Source organism: Hippocampus bargibanti, linkage group LG02 (genome assembly GCF_051943395.1).
Source record: "Hippocampus bargibanti isolate YZ-2025 linkage group LG02, ASM5194339v1, whole genome shotgun sequence".
Taxonomy (NCBI): domain Eukaryota; kingdom Metazoa; phylum Chordata; class Actinopteri; order Syngnathiformes; family Syngnathidae; genus Hippocampus; species Hippocampus bargibanti.
In genome coordinates, this window is record NC_142735.1 from 30,196,301 (window position 1) to 30,220,393 (window position 24,093).

The window sequence follows — 24,093 nt, forward strand, 5'->3', positions numbered from 1 at the left end:
CCTCTTTTGGGTGCCTCTTGACGTTGCTCACCGTCTCTTGATGTGACACGAGACGTGCGGGAGGATCGTGACGGACTCTCACGAACTAGATAACTTGTTAACCAATGGCCGCCAGTCCCGCTTGGACCACGTGACCCGGAGTGAAGCTGGAAGAGTTGGCAAAGGTTGCGACTCCATGAAACTGATATTTGATGCAATGCGTGAAAGGAAGGAGAAGGTGCATCAGGTCAGGTGCACCTTCGGACGCCTTCGTCTCGCTCCTTGTTTGTCCCCACGATTCATGTCATTGAAACTGTGTTTCTTGTGACTTGGACTTTGGATTTTCGTCCCCAGACTTTGTTCAGTCCCTATCCATATCTTTCGATTGTTTACGTTTTTCCTTTGCGGCCAAGACGGAAACATTTAATAATCGCTCCTGATGACTGCATCCCCCAGATCAAGCAGCATATTGGTGTTCTATGCTCGTCTGTCCAGCCTAAAATCGGGAATTTAGGTGTTGTTTTTGATTCAGCAATGTCCATAAATGTAAATGTTTGTGGCCAAAAACTGTTTCTCCCACTTGAGGAACATTTCAATAATGAGGTCACTGGTATCAAGGGGTGAACTAGAAATGATTATTCATGCTTTTATCTCATCTCGTCGAGATTATTGTAACAGCCTTTATACATGTTTTAACAAGAAGGATATGGAGCGTCTCAAGATTGCCCCGAACTCTGCTGCAAAACTCTTAACCCAAACTAGCAAGAGGGCAACTGCACTGGTTACCAGTGCGTTTTAGAACCCATTTTAAGATCTAAGTTCTCACTTTCAGATCTTTGCATGGACAAGCTCCCTCTTATCTGTCTGATTTTATACAGTTTTATTCCCCCACCCGCAGTCTGAGATCATCTGACCAACGGTTGCTGGTTGTCCCCGTATCCGGTTTAAAACTAGAGGTGACAGCTTTTCAAGCGGTAGCCCCTCGACTATGGAATGCACTACCCCGATCACTACGCTGTATGGAGTCAGTTGACACGTTTAAAAATAATTTTAAAACGTTTTATTTAAACGGGCGTTTGATTAACTGTTATGTTCTATGCCTGCATAATTTTCCACCTGCACTTTTTTGTGTAGTTTTTATGATGACTGTTTTAAATTTTGTGAAGCACTTTGTGGTTTTACCTGTGAAAACTGATATATAAATAAATCTTGCTTGCTTTGAGCACACGCCCATCTTTCTTTCTTCCTTCTGTCCTTTCCTGCTTTACTTTCCTTCCTTCCTTCCTTCCTTCCTTCCTTCCTTCCTTCCTTCCTTCCTTCCTTCCTTCCTTCCTTCCTTCCTCCTTCCTTCCTTCCTTCCTTCCTTCCTTCCTTCCTTCCTTCCTTCCTTCCTTCCTTCCTTCCTGTCTTCCTTTCTTCCCTTTCAACGACTACACCCTACACTCCACGAGCATCACTCAAGTTTGGCCAAAATTGGTATTCCAAAAGCGGTCGTATTCCTCCTGTTTGCTTGATCATCATTTGCTGCGCTGTGCATTCATGTTTGGAGCACTTTCATGCCTTCGGAAATAGTTTTTTTTTTTTCATTTTTTTCTTTCTCAAAGTAAAACATAATGCATCCGGCAACTTGCTGTATTTGCTAAATGCGTCCTGACAGGATGAGAATTGCATTAGAAGAGAGGGCTAGGGCAGGGGTGGGTGGCTGGGGAGAATGAAACCGAATACACATCTTCTTATTTATTTATTAATGTGTTATTTATTTGTTCCAATATTTATGTATTTTTTCAATCTATTTATTTGTGCATTTATTTATGTGTTTGTTTATGTGTTTATTTGTATTTATTTTGTGGTTTATTTATTTGGCTGTTTGTGTTTATTTATTTATGTACATTTTTTTTGTTTTTATTTATTTATTACTTTATTTAGTTATATATTTATATTTCCTATAGTCATTGATTATTCATATTTTATATCACACATTATGTACATGACGACACAAAATTCCACTCCATCACCAAAGGACTTAATAAGGACTTAATAGACTTAGAATCATCTGTGACAGCCCGAGGGGGAAAAACAGTTTTTGGTCCGTTACAAATGATGTTATATTAGCTATCCATTAGCTAGCTAGCTAGCTGTTAGCTGTCTAGCTGGCTGGCTGTAAGCTGTCTAGCTGTTGGCTATCTGGCTATCTATTACATATTTATTAGCTATCCGTTAGCTAGCTAGCATTCTATCTATTTGAATTACTTCCGGGTTTATTGAACGCTGGCGCATGTGGCTGCCGCTGCTCACACACAGAAAAACTTCATCCTGTGACTGTAAAGTGACCTTGAGAGTTTTGAAAGGCGCTTGGAAATGAGATGTATTATTATTATTGTTATTGTTGTTATTGTTATTGATGTATTTATTTACTTGTCTATTTATTTATTTATGTCTTTAGTTGTAGTGAGAAGAGAAGAGAAGAGAAGAGAAGAGAAGAGAAGAGAAGAGAAGAGAAGAGAAGAGAAGAGAAGAGAAGAGAAGAGAAGAGAAGCGGGGGGGGCTTGGATACCCTGCTGCAAGCCTCGTGCGCAGGCCATCTTAATGAGAGCCACATTTAGGTCAACATTGCTTTCGCTGCCTCTGGGAAGCCCCGCCTCGGCCAGCCACCCGACATAAGAACCAGCAGGATCAGACCCCCCCCCCTCCCCACACACACACACACACACACTACGTAAATACACAGGAAATAAAAACAGAGAAAGGGAAAAGCAAAAGACAACCTGGATCATTCCTCCTTGTAAAAAAAAAGGACACGTGTGAACTTTTCAGTCAGGAAGAACGACCCGAGAGAGCAATCGGTCACCGTAATGCTTTCATATTTTTCTCATTCACCATTAACGGCAGGTCCGCTTGCCCTTTGAAGAAAAGAAGGGTGGGGATGAATGGATGGAAACCTTTTGCATCCTTTATGATGTCAACACTCAGAGATGAAAGTGGACTTTGCTGAAAATTCGAGGAAAAAAAAAATGGAAAAGAACCAACGTTGGACCAATGCCTCTCACATAAACGTTCTTCTCGCTGGCAGCTGCAGCCTATTTTTTATTTGTATGGCAGAATCAAGTGTGACAATGATTTAGCAGCGGAAGGCACGCTTCTGCTTTTGACGGTCTGATGGGAAGTTGTCAGTTAGAAGCTTAACCAACATTGCGGCGATCGTTTGAAACAGGATGGGGGGGGGGGGGGGTCAGCAAGCTGAGTCATCAATTGATTGCAACAGAGGTGCAAAAAGTCGGCAAGAGTTACAGAAAGGCCGCCGACAGAAGTGAACGGTGGCGCGTGTGGCTGCTGCAGCTTACCCACAGAAAACCGCATCCCGTGACTGTAAATAATAATAATAATAATAATAATAATAATAATAATAATAATAATAATAATAATAATACAGTGGGGCCTTGGCTTACGAACTTAATTGGTTCCCAGACAGCGTGTGTAAGGCGAAAAGTGTGTATCCCAAAAATTAATTTCCCATAGGAAACCATTAAAATGAGAATAATCAGTTCCCAGGTCTCCATAAAATATAATTTTAAACTAAATAAGCCTTAAAACTACACACAATATACCTTATTGCTATGTATAATAAATGTGCTATTGTATTGAAAGAAAATACACTGCACGGTATAATAAAGTCACATTATTGTTTTAATTGACATCTGTTGCTTTCTGACTTGTAAGGTCTTACGAAACTGAGGCATCACATTATCATTCATCATGTTGATGATTCTCATAGCCAGTCTTTTCTGGATGGAACTGTGCAATAAAAGCCTGCACATCATTCCACTTAGCCACTGCAGCCATCTCCTCCTCCTCACCCTTGTCACATCTCGTCGCCGTCCTGGGCGCGCCCCGCCCCTCCTGTCATCTCCTCCGCTGCTCCCTGGAGACGGCCCCTCCCATCATCACGCACCTGGGTTCCCACAGCTGTTTGTCATTCCCGTGATTGTGCCTTCTGACTATATCTACCGATTGCGCTATCCAGTCTCCGTCGGAATATTTCGGAAGTCACCCCCATTACTACCTTGCTGTCAGGTTCGCTATTTCTTCCATTGCCTTTACGCACATTCCCCACTTTATGAGTTTGTTGTTTTTGCATGCGTGTTTCAGTAAAAGACTTTACCCTGATCTCTGTCTCGCCGTTGCATTTCGGATCCAAGCCTTCCCTCCTTCCCTCGCCACTCGAGCCCGGCGTCCTTGCCTCGAGTAGCGTAACATAATATTCCGACCACCCATGGATCCCGCCGGCGAAGACAGATTCCTCACCGCCCTCTCCATGCAAACGGAGCGTTCGAGCCAGATGGCGCAAGTCATCACGGAACTCCGCCAGATCACCACCTCGCTGGCTCAACGATTCGAGACGGTCGAGGAACGTCTGGCAGCCCTCACAATTCGGTCCTCCCCGTCCGCGGGTGGGCACCCGCTCCCGCTACCCAACCCCTCTCGCTACGCAGGCGAGACCGGGCGTTGCGCGCAATTTCTCATGCAATGCGCGCTCGTGTTTGAACAACTGCCGCAAGCCTACGCTAGCGATGAGGCTAAGGTAGCTTTTATCACCAGCCTGCTCAGGGGAGACGCCGAGACGTGGGTGCTGGCCATCCGGGAGTCTCGACCGGAGCTGTGCACCTCCTACCCGGACTTCGTGGCAGAGATTCGCCGGGTATTCCACCATCCAGTCACGGAAGTTGAGGTAGAAGGAAGACTCCTCGACTGCGTCCAGGGGTCCCGCTCGGCTGCAGAGTACTCCGTCGCCTTCCGGATTCAGGCCGCTGGCAGCGGCTACGACGACCGAGCGTTGAGGGGGGTGTTTCGTCGCGGGCTTAACTCCGATCTCAAGGACGAACTGGCTACACGCGACGCTGGCACCACCTTCGACGACTTGGTCAACATAGTCATCGGCCTTGATCACCGCCTTCAGGAGCGACGGAGGGAGCAGAGCGGTCGGCGGCCCGACGAGCCACGAACCCGGTCGTTGAGAACCAACGCCGACAGCGAGCGCGTGCGACGTCGGGAGATTTCCCCCGAACCCATGCTGATTGGTGGGGGGAACGACCGCATCGAACCCGGGGCTCGCCGCACCCAAGGCCCCCAACCAAAGACCTCCGGCACATGCAAGTCCCTGTCGAAGAAACGACATAGGCGACCGCGGGAGGCAAAACCCCCTACCCCCGTAACGCGATTGGAGCTGGAAAGTGAATTGACTGGGCCTTCCAGCTCCCAAACAGTGCGGGCATTAGTGGACTCGGGGGCCGACGGGTGCATTATCGATCCCGAGTTGGCAGACTCATTGGGCTGCCAACTTATCGACCTCCTGCCCCCCAAGGAGTTCGTGGACCTAGACGGAGGACTATTAGCGCGAGTCACGCACATCACGGCCCCGCTCAAACTTCGGGTAGCGGGGAACCATGTGGAGCACCGCCAATTTTTAGTCATGCCCTCCCGGAATGCTCCATTGGTATTGGGTCTTCCCTGGCTCAATACCCACGACCCATCCATCTCCTGGGAGGGTCCCACCATTCAGGGCTGGAGCCCCTACTGCTACGCCAACTGCCTACGGTCGGCTACGGCAGGGCAAGATCCCTCCCGCGTTGGCCCGCCCGAGGCCATCTGCCTCAAGGGTGTGCCACAATGTTACCATGACCTGCGGGAGGTGTTCAGCAAGGACAGAGCCCAATCCCTGCCACCCCACCGACCGTATGACTGTGCCATTGACTTGCAGCCAGGGGCTCCATTACCGGACTCCAGACTTTACCACATTTCACAACCGGAACGGGAAGCCCTGAGCACTTACATAGACTCCTCTCTAGCGGCGGGACTCATTCGCCCGTCGCGTTCCCCGCTGGGCGCAGGGTTTTTCTTTATCGAGAAGAAGGACGGATCCCTGCGCCCATGCGTTGACTACCGGGGCCTGAACGACATCACCATCCGTAACAGATACCCTCTCCCCCTCATGGATTCGGCCTTCGCGCCCCTTCAGTCCGCCACCATGTTTTCTAAATTAGACCTTCGCAGCGCCTACCATTTGGTCCGTATCCGTGAGGGGGATGAATGGAAAACAGCATTCAAGACACCTTTAGGGCACTTCGAATACCTGGTGATGCCGTTCGGGCTCACGAACGCGCCCGCCGTTTTCCAAAATCTGATAAATGATGTGCTCAGGGACTTCCTCAATGTTTTCGTTTTTGTTTACCTAGATGACATTCTTATTTTTTCCCGCTCTGCAGAAGAACATCGGCAACACGTCCGACGGGTCCTGGCGCGGCTCCTGCAAAACCGGCTCTACGTGAAGGCAGAGAAGTGCGACTTCCATGTCCGCTCTCTGTCGTTCCTGGGGTTTGTCGTGGAGCAGGGGCAGCTCAGGGCCGACCCCGCCAAAACCAAAGCGGTGGTGGAATGGCCGACCCCTAAGACGCGCAAGCAGCTTCAGCGGTTTTTGGGGTTTGCCAACTTCTACCGCCGCTTCATTCGCGGGTATAGTCAGAAGGCACTTCCCCTCACTAACCTCACGTCCACCAAGCTCCCTTTCAGGTGGACTCCCGATGCTGAGGGGGCATTCAACCGCCTCCGTCGTGCCTTCACCAACCCCCCTGTCCTGCGTCATCCCGACCCCGAGCTTCCGTTCACGGTCGAGGTTGACGCATCCGAGTCCGGAGTAGGGGCCGTCCTTTCCCAGCGCTCTCCCACCGACCAGAAGCTACGCCCATGCGCCTTCTTCTCCCGCCGGCTCAGCCCCGCCGAGGCCAATTATGACGTCGGCAATCGGGAACTGCTGGCGGTCGTCCTGGCCCTGCAGGAATGGAGACACTGGCTTGAGGGAGCTAAACACCCCTTCACCGTCTACACGGATCACAAGAACCTGGCGGCCATCCGGTCTGCCAAGAGACTTAACTCGCGACAGGCCCGATGGTCACTCTTCCTCACCCGGTTTAACTTTTCTCTCACCTACTGCCCAGGGTCACAGAACACCAAGCCCGATGCCCTATCCCGCATCCATGAGCCGGCAGAAAGGGAGGAGACCACCACCAACATCCTGCCGGCCCAACGCATCCTGGGTGCCCTGAGGTGGGAGGTTGAGAGAAAAGTTCAGCAAGCCCTGGGGACGACCCCCATCCCCAGGGGCTGTCCTAAGGATCGCCTGTTCGTCCCCGCCCCTCTTCGCACGGAGGTGCTCGTCTGGGGGCACACCTCCAAGATTGCCTGTCACCCGGGGGTCAACAGGACGATCCAACTCATCGCCCAACGGTTCTGGTGGCCGGGGTTCCGAAGGGACATCACCAGCTTCGTGAAAGCCTGCCCGACCTGTGCTTGTGGGAAAGCTTCCCACCAGCCCCCGGCAGGACTCCTCCAACCGCTACCGGTGCCGTCCAGACCCTGGTCTCACATCTCCGTCGACTTCGTGACAGGCCTCCCCCCCTCCCGTGGCAAGACGGTCGTCCTCACCGTTGTGGACCGATTCTCCAAGTCGGCCCACTTCGTCCCGTTAACCAGGTTGCCGTCCGCCATCGAGACGGCTCAACTCCTGGTTAACCACGTCGTCCGTCTCCACGGGATTCCGACGGACATCGTGTCGGACCGGGGACCGCAGTTCGTGTCCAAGGTATGGAAGCGTTTCTGTCGGTCCCTAGGGGCGTCGGCGAGCCTGTCATCTGGATACCATCCCCAGACCAACGGACAGACGGAGAGGAAGAACCAGGACCTGGAGGCGGCCCTCCGGTGCGTGTGCCTCCACAACCCGGCGTCGTGGGCCCTGCACCTACCTTGGGTGGAGTACGCCCACAACTCCCTGGTCTCCGCAGCCACAGGTCGGTCCCCATTCATGTCCGCCTGTGGCTATCAGCCGCCCTTGTTCCCCACACAGGAGGGCCAGGTGGAGGTCCCGTCTATTGAACATCACCTCAGACGGGCCCACCGAGTCTGGAAGGAGACCAGGGACGCCCTGACACGCACCGCATCCCGGAACCAGCGGTTGGCGGACCGTCATCGGAGACAGGCACCCAACTACCAGGTCGGGCAGGAGGTGTGGCTGTCCACGAGGGACCTTCGGCTGGCAGGGTCTTCAGCCAAGCTGGGCCCACGCTTTACGGGTCCCTTCCCCATCGAGGCCATCCTCAGCCCGGTCTCGGTGAGGCTCCGGCTGCCACCCACCATGAGGATCCACCCCGTCTTTCACGTTTCCCTCCTCAAGCCAGTGGAAACCAGCTCCTTAGCCCCCACGCCCACCCCCCCACCTCCCCCCCGGATGTTGGCCGACGGACCGGTCTACACCGTGCGGGAGATACTGGACTCCAGGCGCATGGGCAGAGGAGTGCAGTACCTGGTCGACTGGGAGGGCTATGGACCGGAGGAACGACAGTGGGTCCCACGGGCCTGGATCCTCGACCCATCTCTCATCCGGGCGTTCCATGCGGCTCACCCTTCCAAACCTGGTGGGCCGCCAAGAGGCGTCCGTTGAGGGGGGGGCACTGTCACATCTCGTCGCCGTCCTGGGCGCGCCCCGCCCCTCCTGTCATCTCCTCCGCTGCTCCCTGGAGACGGCCCCTCCCATCATCACGCACCTGGGTTCCCACAGCTGTTTGTCATTCCCGTGATTGTGCCTTCTGACTATATCTACCGATTGCGCTATCCAGTCTCCGTCGGAATATTTCGGAAGTCACCCCCATTACTACCTTGCTGTCAGGTTCGCTATTTCTTCCATTGCCTTTACGCACATTCCCCACTTTATGAGTTTGTTGTTTTTGCATGCGTGTTTCAGTAAAAGACTTTACCCTGATCTCTGTCTCGCCGTTGCATTTCGGATCCAAGCCTTCCCTCCTTCCCTCGCCACTCGAGCCCGGCGTCCTTGCCTCGAGTAGCGTAACAACCCTCAGATGACAACTCCTGAATGGCTTGCTTCTGCTTGTCCTCTTGAATGCAAATCAAATCCTCTGTGTTGAGGACCTCATTTTGGTCAGCCACAAGCTCCTCGATGTCATCTGCATCCACTTCGAGTCCCATGTTCTGTCCAATAGAAACAATGTCGTCCAAAACAACAGAGTCATGAGGATCAAATCTTTCAAAGTCCCTCTCAAGGATGCATGCGGGCCACAAATTCTTCCGTGCTGCTTTCAAGGATCGAAGGGTAACATCATGCCAAGCCTTTTCTATCAGCTGAACACAATGATACACATTGAAATGGTCCTTCCAATAATCCCTAAGGGATAGTTTGGTGTCATTAGTCACATGAAAGCATCGTGTAAATAAAGCCTTTGTGTAAAGCTTTGTTGCGAAGTATAGTAGCAATGGTGGACTTAGCATATCCACTAAGCCGCTAAATCAGACAAACGCACCCCTCGTTCGTGTTTCTCAATGATCTCCTTCTTCTCCTCGACTGTAATTTTGTTTTGTGTCTTCTTCAGCTGAATACGAGCCTGTGGTGGGGTCTTTTTCGGTCCCATAACAGCAAAAGTATCGTTGAAGACGATCGTCGTGTGCATTCAGATGAAGTGGGTGTGGAAAGGTAGGCCGGATGGGGCGCTGTTCGGTCGTGTACTTTGGTGTTCTTCTGCCGAAGATTACTCCGCCAGCCGTGGTGGGGCGGCGCTCCATGTGTATCCCGAAAAGTAGTGCTTATGCCAATGTTTAATTTTCATAAATTTAACATTCGTAAACCGAAAATTACGTAAGGCAAGGTGTTCGTAAACTGTGGCCCCACAGTAATAATAATAATAATAATAATAATAATAATAATAATAATAATAATAATAATCATCATCATCATCATAATCATCATCATCATCATCATCATCATAATAATAATACATTTTATTTCAAGCGCCTTTCAAAGCTCTCAAGGACACTACGGTCACAGACAAGCATAGATAAAATAATAAATAAAATAGAATTATAAATAGAAACAAGAGATAGAGCTACACAGAAAACACAATTTTAAATAGGTGGGTTTTGAGATTTGAAGGTGGGAACAGAATCGATGTTACGAATGTTGGGAGGAAGTGAGTTCCAGAGTTTGGGGGCAGAGCAGCTGAAAGCTCTGTCCCCCATCATGCTGAGACGGGCAGGGGGGGGGGGGGCACACAGAGGTGGAGGGAGGAAGAGGATCCGAGGGAATGAGAGGGAATAGAAATTTGAAGGTCAGAAAGGTATGGGGGGGTGAAGTGACCTTGAGAGTTTTGAAAGGCACTTATAAATGAGATGTACCATTATCATTACCATTATCATTACCATTATCATTATCATTATTATTAGAAGGTGTCTCGTTTTGGGCAGATGTAACCCTGCTTTTTGCACCGATGGAAAGAGATGGCTTCATTTTGTCCACCACGTCCGTGAAGGTGATTAGTGATCTTTTTTGGGGAAGATAAATACAGTCCAACCTGGGTTTTCAAACATCTCGGTTCTCAAACCATTTCGGTTCTCGACCAAAAATCGTGTTTTTTTTATGCCTTGGTTTACAACCGAAATGGCCAATTCGGTTTTTGATGAAAAATTGTGTTTTTTTCCGTAGCCTCGGTTTACAAGCGAAAATCAGTTTTCAACCAAACTGAACACATCTTAATGCACCACTGGACACCCCTCTGCTCCCTTAGATGTCACTTCCCGGTGTTGCGTCTCATTGTGACTGACTTATTATCCTCGTGTAGCGTTCCATTGTGAGCAGACGTGTTTTTTTTGTTCAATCACGATTAAAAAAAAACACAGACATTGAATACATTGGGAAATTTTTGGTTTTCAACCAAATCCGTTTTCGAACTGGTTTCTGGAACGGATTATGGTAAAAAAAAAAAACACGGCTTGACTGCATATTGTTATACGGAACAAGATTTTTGTGTTGTCGAATATGTCACGTTTCGGTTTCGACCAACGAGTTGCATTGTTGGGCCCTGCCTGCAGCTGCACAGGTGTAATCATGTAATTAGTGGCAGTGAAAAGGACTCCAGGCACGACTCATGTTTTACCCATGCTATCGCTCTTGTCCTCGCTCATGTTACGGTCACCGCTAGTTTTTAGCGTCAGCCACGGTTATTGCTCGTCACATTGGATTTTTTTGCTTTTCTGAGGTCTGGATTTATTTACTTTCTTTGTTTAAAATACAATTCCTCAAGTACACCCTGCTCCTCCTTCCTGCCTGCTTTTTTGGGGTCCACCACCACCTTGCACTCGTGACAGAATGTTCTCGTGGATCACGTAGAACCCCATGAATAGACTTCATCTCACCTCATTTTGGGCCTCGGCGGACGCCTTCTGTACTTTGGACGAATGATATTCCATTGCAGGAATGAAAAGCGTTCAATCGCGGCGCTTCCTTACGACTCATTTGAGGCCTTTTTCCCTTTCACTGACAATTCAATGACAAAATTGGTGCGCCGTAAAATGAAAGCAGGCTGAAAAGCGACCATCTCAAAATGTTGTCACGAGAACGTGGATACTCGCAATTAACCATCTGACGAAAGGTCGTCGTTTTGCCTCTCACGGTTCCTGATCCTGTTACGAGTCGACAAAACAATCATTCGCAAGACAAAAGAGACAGTTTGCCGAGCTAACTTTCATCTTCGAGCGATGTGCTGCGAGATGCTAGCTTGACCCGACAATTCCAAAGCTGGCAATAAGCCAAGTACAAGCGCTTGCTTCACACTTGAGTAAGGCGGAGAACAAGTTGCACGCGGCCTAAACGACGCTCCTTCAAAAACGCAACACCAGTCATTCTGTCTGTTTTACGCCGTCTGTTTCTGTCTCGCAAAAAAAAAATTCCATTTCCTGAATGACGTCATGACCGTAGATGATGACTTGGCCTGATTCTGGCGCTTTCGTTTTACCCACCCAAAGGCTTCCCTTCGTTTTGGAGGCTCCATTTTCTGCCACATCATCAACCCCTTTTCCACCCAAACCACACAATAGAAACTCGGTTGGACGCCTAGGCTTCATTTTTTGCTTTGCAAATTCTTGTTTTGGTTTTCCACTGGCAAAGATGGCATTCAGAGAACAGAGTCAAACGATTGCATGCGCAAAACAATTCACCTTTTCAAATCAAAACGGATTCACAGACGACAGTTGGTTTTTGTTCACTGCAGTCAATCGGCTTTTAAATCATTCACTGCCAGACAACGTGCAAAAACATATCCACTCCAGTGCCAGGGTTTTTGTCATTGTCATTCAAATTGCAGGACCCACAGAATATTGAGTTTTTATAATAATAATAATAATAATAATAATAATAATAATAATAATAATAATAATAATAATAATAATAATAATAATAATAATAATAATAATAATAATAATAATACATTGCATTTATAAGCGCCTTTCAAAACTCTCAAGGTCACTTTACAGTCACAGGATAAGTTATTCTCTGGGTGAGCAGCAGCAGCCACACGCGCCAGCGTTCACTCAACCCGGAAGTAACTCAAATAGATAGAAAGCTAGCTAGCTAATACATAGATAATAGTTAGCCAGATAGCTAACTAGATAGCCAGCAGCTAATAGATAGCTAATAGATAGTTAGCCAGATAGCTAACTAGATAGCCAGCCAGCTAATAGATACCTAGCTAGATAGCCAGCCAGTTAGCTAATAGATAGCAAGTAGAAAGCAAATAGATAGCAAATAGCTAGCTCGCTAGCATATGAGCAAAATAGATAACAAAGGCAGTTTAAGAAAAATAAATAAATAAATAAAACGCGCCAGCGTTCACTCAACCCGGAATAACTCAAATAGATGGACAGCTAGCTAGCTAATACATAGCTACTAGATAGTTAGCCAAATAGCTAACTAGATAGCATGCCATCTAATAGATAGCTAGCTAGATAGCCAGCCAGCTACATTCAATGCAGCGTAAGAAACGCTAGATTATCTTCTTTCATCAGAAAAGAAGAGTTAATTCCCAAGTAGTATGGGTCTGGAGTTATCTGAGCTTGAAATGTGGGCAGCTGTACAAAAGGCAAATTGGCCTCGTGGGAGAGAAAAACTTGGCAGAGGTCTGACCGAAGCTTCAAATGCAACCCCCGCAAGAAAAAACAAAACCCAAGCAAATTTAGGAATGGCACTCATGTCATGCTTTTCAAGTCCCGAATAAATTCCGGAATGGCAGTGAATGAGTTAAACATGGCCCACTTGCGGGCCACCCAGCAGACAAACAGGTGAAAAGTCATCCATCCGTCCCTCCATTCATATACAGTAAAGTCTCGTTATATCGATATTCTTGGGAGTCTGAAAAAATATCGATATAACCGGACTATCGCTATATCCGACCCTGCGGCATGTAAATTTTCTCCTTGCGTTCATAGAAATAGTATCGTAATAAGCAGTACTATCGATATAACCGATAGTGATATCACGAGACTTTACTGTATGTCCCCTTTCGAAAATGAAGTCGCTTGTGCACACGCGTGTCCAGATGGGTGCGACGCTTTGCCAAAGTATTATTACCCAATAACGCTCCGAAAGGAAGGAAACACACTGTCAAAGCGTAACGTCCCATCGTTAGTCGCAACAATTTTGGAAAGGATTCAAGTTTTTATCACCACTTTGAAACATGACGCGAAGATAACTCCTAGCCACAACTACGACAATAATCAAATTAAAGAAGTTGGAGCTGAAAACTACTTTGAGTGAGAAAATAAACATTAATGATGGTGGCACAGTTTTGATTTTCCAGTTGAAAGGACAACCGACGTCCCAAGCCAAGTTGTGTCCATAATTTGTAAAATGGCTTCAAATGACTTCTACTGAGCGTATTTTACAAAGATTCCACCGTATATAGCTATATTTTACGTGTTAAGACTCGCGCTGAACATTCTGGAAGTCTTGTTTTTGAGTTGGTGACGAGTCCGTACGTGACGTCACTGAAGGAACGCCCCTGACCGAAAAAAAAGGACACATTGTAGCAGTCCTTCCATCACGTCAATGCTTGTTTGGTCTGAAAACCTTGTGTTGCACCAGAAAGAGCCAGAAGAGGGCGTCCAAGTTCCATGTAATGAATTAATCAGCCTGTGGAAACTGGCTGATTAATCCCTCACAGGAGCTCGGTGGCCATTTTCTGCCTCTTTTTGGGTGAGACATTTCCCCCTAATGATGCCTCAAAATGGCACGGAATAAATTCTTTAATCGATTGCAAACATGTATGCTTTCCTCTTCAGAACTATATGAATCATGTGAATCATATTCATAACTGGATGTGTAACAAGAAATATATTCTCCAAATCCGAAGCCATTGTTTTGATTCACAAGCAATGCAAGACGTCTTGGCGTGACATCACGAACAAGGGGGCGGGACTTTCTGAAAATGCCCAATTCGCAGCACAATTTTTTGCCGAATTTGGACACTTTAACTCATTTTTATTGGTGTTTTGCATTTGACTAAAAATATCATACTGCGTGTTTTGGGTATTTTAGATGCCATAAAACGTTTTTCTGATGTCAGTTAGGAAACAAAAAAAGTGACGTCGGTTGTCCTTGAAGGTTCAACAGGGAGGAAAGAAAACGCTTCATATGAGAAAAGTTCATTGGAGATAAAAAAAGGAGCGTGTCCCAAAAAGTTTGAATTTGAACGTTTGAAAAGCAAAAGGCTGAGCGAGAGCTTCCTAGCAAGCGCGAGTGTCGCATGACGGCTTTCTGCCGGCGTTTCTCGAGTGCAAGCGGCGGATGAGCCTCCGTCCCGAGTCCAGATGGAGACAAAGCCGATGCACCCGCAGTGAGATGACACTGAGAGAGACGGCAGGCGACAACAAACGGCGCGTTGGTGAACGGGAGCAAAAATAACACGCCGTGCAACGTCTGAAAAGGTCAACAACAACAAAAATACGATTTCTGAGTCTATTTTAAAACATCGTTGGAGATTCTTTGAACGCATCTTTTATCCAAATGCGGCTGCGAAAACAATTTTCTCCATTTCCAACATAGTGGAGTCCCATTGCAGGGAGGGGCAGGGGGTGGGGGTATTAATTTGGGATTCGTGAATTCCTCCCACACTGGATCCCGTTGTCTCGGTCAGATACCAAAACGGCTCACAAGTCCAGTATTTGGGAATGGTGATTGCTGCTCAAGCAAAACGTGGGTTCAAAAGGTTTTTTTTTCCTTCTGGTTTGGGAAAAAGCAGACATGAACTGCGTGAAGGAAGCTAAAGGCCACAAACCTTTGGAAACACCCTCACAAATATAATTTGGATCTTTTTCCTTTTTTAATCTCTCCCTTTGTCCCTCTTTCTCTCCCTCTACCTCTCTTTCCCTTGCTCTCTCTTTTCCTCTTTCCCTCCCTCACACCCTCTTCTTTGCTCTCTCTCTCTCCTCTCGACCACTCTCTCCCTTCGTCTATCTCTCTTTACCTCTCTCTATCTCACCATCCGACTCTACCTCCCTCTCTGTCTCTCTCTCTCTCTCTCTCTCTCTCTCTCTCTCTCTCTCTCTCTCTCTCTCTCTCTCTCTCTCTCTCTCTCTCTCTCTCTCTCTCTCTCCCCCCTTCTCCCTACCCCTCTCTAGCTCTCTTTACCTCTCTATCTCCCTGTCTATTTCCCTTTCTCTATGTCTCTACCTCTTTTTCTCTCTTCCTCCTTTTCCATCTGTCACGTTCAGATTCAAGTGGCGGCTTTGCGCTTCCCTGCTTGTACTCACCTGCAGCCCATCACCTCATCATGTCAGTGGGTATTTAAGGGGTGTCATTCGGTCATGGGATCGCCGGTGAATTAACCATTGCCCAGGTTTGATATTTTCTCCTGCGCATGTAGTTGTGTGTCCCGGTCCGAGGCCTCCCGCTAGTTGTTTCCCCCTAGTTGGAGTATTACTCGATGCACTTTCTTGTTGACGATACTTTTATTTGTTTGTTGAGTACAAGGGTTGGTTCTCCCTTGCCCTCCTACTCTCATTTCGGGTATGACTGATTCATATTTCTCCTGGTCCGTATTTACGACCGGTGCGAGTTAGTCCTTCAAGTAGGATGTTTATTTGCTGGAGCACAGAGAGCAACCGCTTTTCTCAGCATTGAGAATTATTTTTTTATCGCTGTCAAAGGACCATAGCATTGTGGCTGCGTTGCCAGATCTGCTCAACATTCAGCATGCCTCATTTATCTTAACAGACAATTTTACAGTACTGCACAAAATGAGGATACAAAATAACTGTTTATTCACAAGCGCGTATGACAACTTCACAATGGCACCGGCGAGAGGGAGTTTCCACCAACGCCGAGGCGGGTGGGGGGGGGGGCGGTGCTTGGGTCGAGGGTCCGCCTAAATCTGAGCGTGTGTGTTGGGCGACCTCTTCTGGCTTCTCCGTGAGCAGGGAGAGCGATTTTTCAAAAGCGCGGATGTGTAAGAAGCCGTGCGTATTTGGGTCAGCAGAACGACACAGTAATAAAAATCGATAATACGAAATATAAAATGATAAAAATTACACGAAAAGTTATAAGATTTATAATTTATCTGTGTGTGTGCGCGTGTCTGTGTGTGTGTGTGTGTGTGTCTGTTTCCATGTTTTTTTTCCTTCGAAAGCAACAAGCAAACGTGCTACCAAAGTGACTTTCGCATCACCACTGCAGGCCAAGAAATTTGTCGGAGGACAAGAGAGCACGTCAGCAAACAATTTCCGTCGGTGCGCGCGAGTGCCATAAAGCGCCAACGCTCCGCGCACACTTGCTGGTGTCACCCAGGTGAAATATCACAGCCGGCGCACTCCGCGGCTTGACTTATCGTCTAATCATGAGCGGCGTGCGGCGAAGAGAAAGCACCTGAGTGACGGAACAAAAAAAAGGTGAGCAAGAAGACCATCGGCCTGCGTTTTGGCGAGCAGTTGAAAGACATTCAGATACGACATTGGGTACAACTGTCCGCTCAGCCATCGTTTTTTTTTTATTCCTTTTAGTGAATTTACCCGAAACGTACAAGGTGACTCGAGTCACTTCGTGTTAAATTGTCCATTTTTGGACTTGATAATCCCTTGCAGCGAGTGGGTTGGCGGCACAACCCAGAATGAGTACGAAATTGAGCGAACAAACCGTTTAGCACACCAACTGCTGCACTCCAACGACACTTGGGTAGGCGATAACCCAAATTGAGTCAAAATGGGGACAGACCCACCAACCCTCAAAAAACCCAGAACCAACTTTTGAGCCAACCAGGGTTTTTTTTTTTTTGGGGGGGGGGGGTGCATTTAAAGGGTATTACTTATTCATATTTCTCACCACAAATGAGGGTCTAAACATGCATGAAACATGAGCAAGCACATCAGATTGCACAAAACGGAATTCTAATCTAATCTAATCTAATCTAATCTAATAATTTGAAAACGTTTTTTCATAGGAACCACCGCTATTAGCTGTCTAGCTAGCTAGCTATTTGAGTCAAGAAACACATTAGCTATCTAGCTATCTATTAGCGAGCTGGCTAGCTACTAGCTATTTAGCTAGCTTTCTATCTATTTGAGTTATTCCGGGTTGAGTGAACGCTGGCACGTGTGGCTGCCGCTGCTCACACACAGAAAAACTTTATCCTGTGACTGTAAAGTGACATTGAGAGTTTTGAAAGACGCTTATAAATTAAATGTATTATTATTAAGATAGAGCACGGGTGCCCAAGTCAAGGCCCAGGGGCCAAATCTGGCCCAACACATCATTTATTTCAGCCCGCCAAAGCTAATCAAGTATGTCAAGTTCCATGATGCTTGCGAACCAAAATTTCAAATTGTCGGATGTAAAGCACAATAACAGTCGTTATTTTTTTAAATTCAATTTGTAAACTAGTTATTCATTAATGGGTTGTGCGCTATAAATGTAATATGTGGAAGGGATTAAACATTCTACTGGTTTCCCCAAATTCATAACAGCCCCCAAGAGGAAACCGGAAATACAATGTGGCCAAATCACTTTGATAGCCTCCAGCTCGAAGATGAATTCACCAACCTGAGACGAGATGTTGTACCACCTCTTGTTTTGGTCCGGAAAGAGCCATCTTGCTGTCACTGTGCGCCCTCTCGGTGACCCTACGGGAAAGCGACAAAAAATAAACAAAAAAATCAAAACACACGCAGGAGATGAACAGAGCGTTGTCTGTCCTGCAACTACCAAATAAAACACTGTGCTTCTTTTGTATTCTTTTTTTCGCCCGTCTCGCCAAACAATGACTGGCTTGGCCGAGAAAAATCACGAGTCTCCTCAGACGAGAGCAAAATAAATCTTGGAGTGAGTCATGCCAGAACGGAAAGATGCCATTGGAGCGCGAGTGCGCCAAGAAAGAACGCAAGGGCGCCATTTTCATCGCAAAACAACCAAAAACAAAGAATGGGGGGAGGGGCTGGCGGGGATCCTTTGCTGATGGACTTGGGAGGAGACCAAAGAGCAGAGAAAAACAGGATGATTATTGGCAGCGAGCGAGCAAGCATGGAAGACGATCTAGAAAATATCAGCGCAGGCCGTCGATAGGGCCCAGAATGGCTCCCGACAGAAATGGGGGAGGGGCTTGCTAGCGCCAGACTCGGCCCGTCATTTGGAGCCACACCATTTGCATAAAATTCAATTGTGGGCAGCGAGACGCAGACGCAATCTTACAAACACAAAGTACTCCTGGGGGCAAATGGGATTGCATCAATCACATTTTTGCCAATTTTGAGATGTTATGTGTCCGTCTTAGAAAATGGGGTTACTACAAAGCTCTCATTTACTTTCTGATCTCATCAGTACGGCACTAGTTAATTGTTCGGAACTATCTTTGCGATGCTATTTTGTGTTTTTATAATCATCTAATTTTTGCCAACTGGTCCTGCCTAGAAAGTGGGGTTACTACTAACCTGACAATTACCTTCTGATCTCATCATTACGCCACTCGTTAATTGTTCGGAACTATTTTTGCGATGCCCATTTTATATTTGAGTTAGTGGTATACATTTCCGGCTTGAGCGTCTGGCTGCCGCTGCTCACCCGCAGAAAAAATATCCTGTGACTGTAAAGTGTCCTTGAGAGTTTTGAAAGGCGCTTAGAAATCAAATGTATTATTATTATTATTATTATTATTATTATTATTATTATTATTATTATTATTATTATTATTATTACAAAGAAGGACAATGCAGACGCATCCAAAAAAAATGGTCAAAGGTGCATTTTTTGTGTTCTTGCTGGAGGAGGCCAGGTCATGCGCTCGCCCCCAATAATGAAATCAAGGGAATTCAACATCTGCGTCCTCCAAAATGTCAACAAAACCTTGGCCAGGACGGAAATTCACGTTGACGCTCCGTCCTGCCGGCGATCACGACACGTCTCGACAAATTCTGTCCAGATGATTCTTTGAAAGATGACAGATTGTGGAAATGTAACTTTTTGGAGTGCAAAGTACGTGTGACAAATTCAACACAACATGGGTGGATATAAAAAAACAACAAAAAAGAAATAAATGACCGCAATGGGAGATTTCATTTTGGAGTCCCAAAAGGTCCGACTCCAAGTTCTCCAGAAGTGGAGAGTTTGTCTCTGAGCAAGTTAAAACATTGACGAAACTTTCCGGGTCCTTGGGGAGGTGTGAAAACACAAGTACAGTAATACCTTGGCTTAGGAACTTAATTGGTTCCCAGAAAGTGTGTGTAAGGCGAAAAGTGCCATAAAGTGCCAAAAGCCCATAGGAAACCATTAAAATGAGAATAATCCCTTCCCAGGTCCCCATAAAACATCATTTTCAACTAAAGCCTTAAAACTACACACGATACACCTTATTTTATGTATAATAAGTGTGCTATGGTATTGTAATTAAAGAAATAAACTGTATTGTATAATAAAGTCGTTTTGTTTACCTTTGTGATGTCGTCGATGATGGCTCTATGGAATGGATAGCTTTTTGCAAAAAGTGTCTCAAGGAGCTCTTAGAAGTTGTGCTATTGCAAACGCAACAGATGCAGGCAGACACACTCGAAACTTCATTAATAGCTGGTTCCCTTGCTTGTATGTTCTCTTCAAATTGTACAGATGGCTTGTTCGGGTTATTTGTGGAGCCTGATTGATGGGATATTTTAACCTTGCAGTCTACACTCTGCCTTTGAATCAATAAAGTTGAAACAAGTCCAAATTTCACTGTGTTTTCTATCAATTTTCTCACCATTTCACTTTTGTTTTTTGTTTCCAGCTCTGTCGTCTCCTTTTCGTGTGTGTATGTTTGTTTCTGTACCCTCCCCCCGCTCACTGCTGCGTGTGTCCTGCTGTGTGTGTCCCCTACCTCCTCTACCACGGATCTTGACCAATCATGTGCGGCTTTAACCGAAGACTCGGGGCGGGGAATAAAGGAAAAAAAGCCAGCTGCCATCTTAGGAGTTCCGAAAACCGGCTCATATGCAAACGACACATCACTCATTGCGGGACCCCGTGTGTTTCCCGAAAAATAGTTTGTTTGCCAAGACTATATTCTCGCGAATTTAACGTTCGTAAGGCGAAAAATTTCGTTAGCTAAAGCGTTCGTAAGACGAGGTATCACTGTATAATAAAATAAATGAATTAAAAACACTGAGATAATGAGGCAGTCGGTTCTTGGAGCAACTTTTGACATCCAAACAAGATACAAGCTGCTGCTGAGGAGGACGGGAAGCAGGCAGGCGGGAACGTTGGGAGGTCTTCGGCCCTCATGGTGACCTCTCTGGGGGTTGGGTGGGGGTGAGTCATGTGACAACAATCTGTGTTGCCATCGACAGAGTGCAAGAGTGGGGAAAAAAGGATCTATGCCAATGAGATGCGATCGTGGTTGAGAGAATTTCAAGCGTGGCTGGACAATGCTCGATCGTGATTCCAAAAGGTCGATGACGCGCACCGTTGACATCAGCAGGCATCAGTTGATAAAGAAAAAAAAAACAAGAGAAGAAAAGCCTCGCCATCGCCGTTGTTATCTGCTTGACAAATGTTTGGCCGGACCATTTCCCTTTTGTCAGGCTATTGAATAGACCACAGGTGTCCAAGTCAAGGCCAGGGGGCCGAATCTGGCCTGTGAAAGCAAATCAGACTCATCTATTGAGCTAGCTCACAATTAAGATAGCTAGCTCTAGTTCTATTCAGCTAGAAATTTGCTAGAAATTCCATCATGCTTGCTAGTCCCAAGCAAAATTTCAAATTGGTGTCTAGACGGCTCGAATTGATACGGAAGGACTTCTTTAATCGATTGCAAACATTTATGCTTTCCTCTTCAGAACTATTTGAATCATATTCATAACTGGATGAGTAACAAGAAAAACAAAAAAGTATATTCTCCGAATCTGAAGCCATTGTTTTGATTCTGGAGCAAGGCAGTGTGTGACCAATAGTGACATCACGAACAAGGGGGCGGGACTTTCTGAATCTGCCCAGTTCTGAGCTCATTTTGTGGCAGTTTTGGGACATTTTAAGTCATTTTTATTGGTGTTTTGCATTTGACTAAAAATATCAGCCTGCGTGTTTTGGGTATTTTAGATGCTATAAAACGTTAGTCTGATGTCAGTTAGGAAACAAAAAAAATGGTGTCGGTTGTCCTTTAAAGGGGTCATGTTGTGTATTAATTGTCACACGACGGAAAATGCAGGGGTTCATGTCGCCTGGCGTCAGCAAAATTAACACACTCTCCAAAACGAGCCCCTCTTGAGGGAGCGCCCCACGGCGATTAGAAAAAAACAAAACAACTCTTGTCTTTTGTTGCCTTGGTGACCAGGGAGGCGGCACACGGGCCGTCTGTCAAGAAGATGACGGCACTTTCACTCGTGGGGCCAGACACTCCACCGCCATCAGTGAGGAGAAGAAAAGTAGGCGCGCTAAAACCAATGCGAACTCTATGTCGGTGACGATTGAATGGCGGCGATTGTTGCCCTGATTCAGCGGTTCACATGACTGGACGCCGGGCAAACTCGGCGCGTTGTCAGCGCATTTAGACCACAGCGAGTCCTCTGTCCACAAACGAGATTCAGTCCTCAATGGTATCAACACATCGATCTTGACGCTATTTCCATAAAAACGTCTTGACAAGGATGGAACAGTTGAGAAAACCTGAAATCTCATTGTGATTACCACACGCTCCCCAATATTGCAATTTAAAGGACAACGACCCCATTTTTTTGTTTCCTGTCATCAGAAAAATGTTTTATAGCATCTAAAATACCCGAAACACGCATGCTGATATTTTTAGTCAAATGCAAAACACCAATAAAAGTGACTTAAAGCGTCCCAAAACTGCCACAAAATGAGCTCGGAACTGGCCAGATTCAAAAGGTTCCGCCCCCTTGTTCGTGGTGTCACGCCAAGACGTCTTGCATCGCTGGAGAATCAAAACAATGGCTTCAGAGAGTTCAGATTCAGAGAAGATGCTTTCTTGTTACTCATCCTGTCATGAATATGATTCAAATAGTTCTGCAGAGGAAAGCATAAATGTTTGCAATTGATTAAAGATTGTCCTTCTGTATCAATTTAATCCGTCTGGACTGCAATGTAGCACCCAGAAAATGCACAAGATGGCACACAAGCTCTGTTGGAAATGGGCTGATTTGTCTGCTAGGAACTTGTGTAAACTTACACCTTCTTTATGCGTATTACTGCAATTGGCTGTGACGCACAACAATTCACCATCGCCTTATTTATGTAGTTTTACTTCAAATTTCGCGATCAACACAATGTTTTCAGTCGAGAAAAACTACCCAAAATGCATTGTGTGTCGCTTTCTCGGTCAGAGGAATTCCTTCCGTGACGTGATGTCAGGAATCGTCACCAACTCTAAAACATTACTTCCTGAATATTCAGCGCGAGTCTTAAAACGTAAAATATAGCGGTGGAATCATTGTAAAATGCACTCAGTAGAAGTCATTTGAAGCCATTTTACAAATTATGGACACAACTTGTCCAAAGGCGTCGGTTGTCCTTTAAGTCATTCACTGCCATTACTACACTGCCAACACTCCCTCCAAATGTTCCTGGCCTCTCTGTCAAATTTTAGAACCCATTGTGGCCCGCAAGTCAAAAAGTTTGCCCACCCCTGATATTGACAGACAGAAAGACAGACAGATACACACACATACACACACGCACGCACGCACACTCACACGCTTTGCGGAGATACTCAGTCACAGGCCATTGTAATGTTTTGCATCAGAAATGAGACAATTTTTCGCCCTAATTTTAATTTTTTTTACAATGCTTCCAACTTGTGAGATTCATAAAATTTAAAAGTTTCACTTTTGATCAAGCCTTTTTGGTGCAAGGTTGGTCTTGCTGCCTCAAACAAGGCAAAAGCTGAGCAATTTGTGGTCCGAGAATCGCCCCTGGTGCGGGTCGTCGAAACCGAGGCGTCCACTTGTAATTTGATGAACCCGAGCTTTCCAAATTCTTCCTTTTAAGGACTAAGAGGGCAAAAAAAGAGGCAACGGGGAGCAGCGGCCAAGTCGAAATCGACAATTTGCGACTTGTTTCGGGTTTCGGACACACAACCTCCAACGAAAAGACTTCGGAAAGTTTCTCAGGATTCGCACAATGCTTCCAAAATACGATGCTCAGAGTGTGTCGAATAATAGCCGTTTTTTTTCCGAGTGAATGTGTGTCCTGCTGTTCCGGTCAGCAGCATCCAGGCGCAACTGGTCGGATTCCCAAGTTTGACTCACCGTCTCCGCTGGCTCTTCCCTGGGCGACGTTGAGCGAGAACAAAGCGACGAACAAGAGCAGAGAGGCGCACGCTGCAAGCGAGATGTGCTCATGTTTCTGCCTGTGTTTACTGTACATCCCGGTGAGCCTCCGTAGTGCCACACCGTCCTCCCCCGTCCCGGTCCCCGTCCTCGTCCCGTTACTCGTCCTCGTCTTGGTCCTCGCCCCGCTCGCTCAACTCTACCGGGGTGCCTTCTCGCAGTTCTCGGGTTCCTCTGGGTGTTGTCAAGACGGCTGAGGAGACTACAACGTTATCCGTCTGACACTTTCAAAATAAACTAACTTGTACGTGTCGTCCACGAGTATATCTTTTATTTTGATGTCCAGAGTACTTGCCAGGGCCGTCTTAAACTTGACAAGGGGTCCGTTTCATTCGTCAGCTCACTCAACGCAGAGAAAAAAAGAACGAAGAATCCATGAAAGGAGTCCCATTTTCACTCGACATTTTACTCACAAACACAAACAATTAATCT

The 24,093-nt window shown here is 46.6% G+C and overlaps 1 protein-coding gene across 3 annotated transcripts in view; it reads right to left on the minus strand.

Moving 5' to 3' along the window:
- adam19a (ADAM metallopeptidase domain 19a) overlaps nucleotides 1-23,838 on the minus strand; it is a 68,824-nt gene extending 44,986 nt beyond the window's left edge. For 2 of the 3 annotated variants that reach the window (XM_088990834.1, XM_088990831.1), the window contains exons 1-2: nucleotides 23,581-23,838; nucleotides 17,897-17,976 (exon numbers count right to left, since the gene is read on the minus strand). In XM_088990834.1, the coding sequence (XP_088846960.1) occupies nucleotides 17,897-17,976; nucleotides 23,581-23,698 (198 nt within the window). In that variant the 5' untranslated portion in view covers nucleotides 23,699-23,838. The remainder of the gene's footprint in view (nucleotides 1-17,896; nucleotides 17,977-23,580) is intronic. The other variant, XM_088990832.1, reaches the window with a different exon arrangement.
- Between the last annotated feature and the right edge of the window lie 255 nt (nucleotides 23,839-24,093).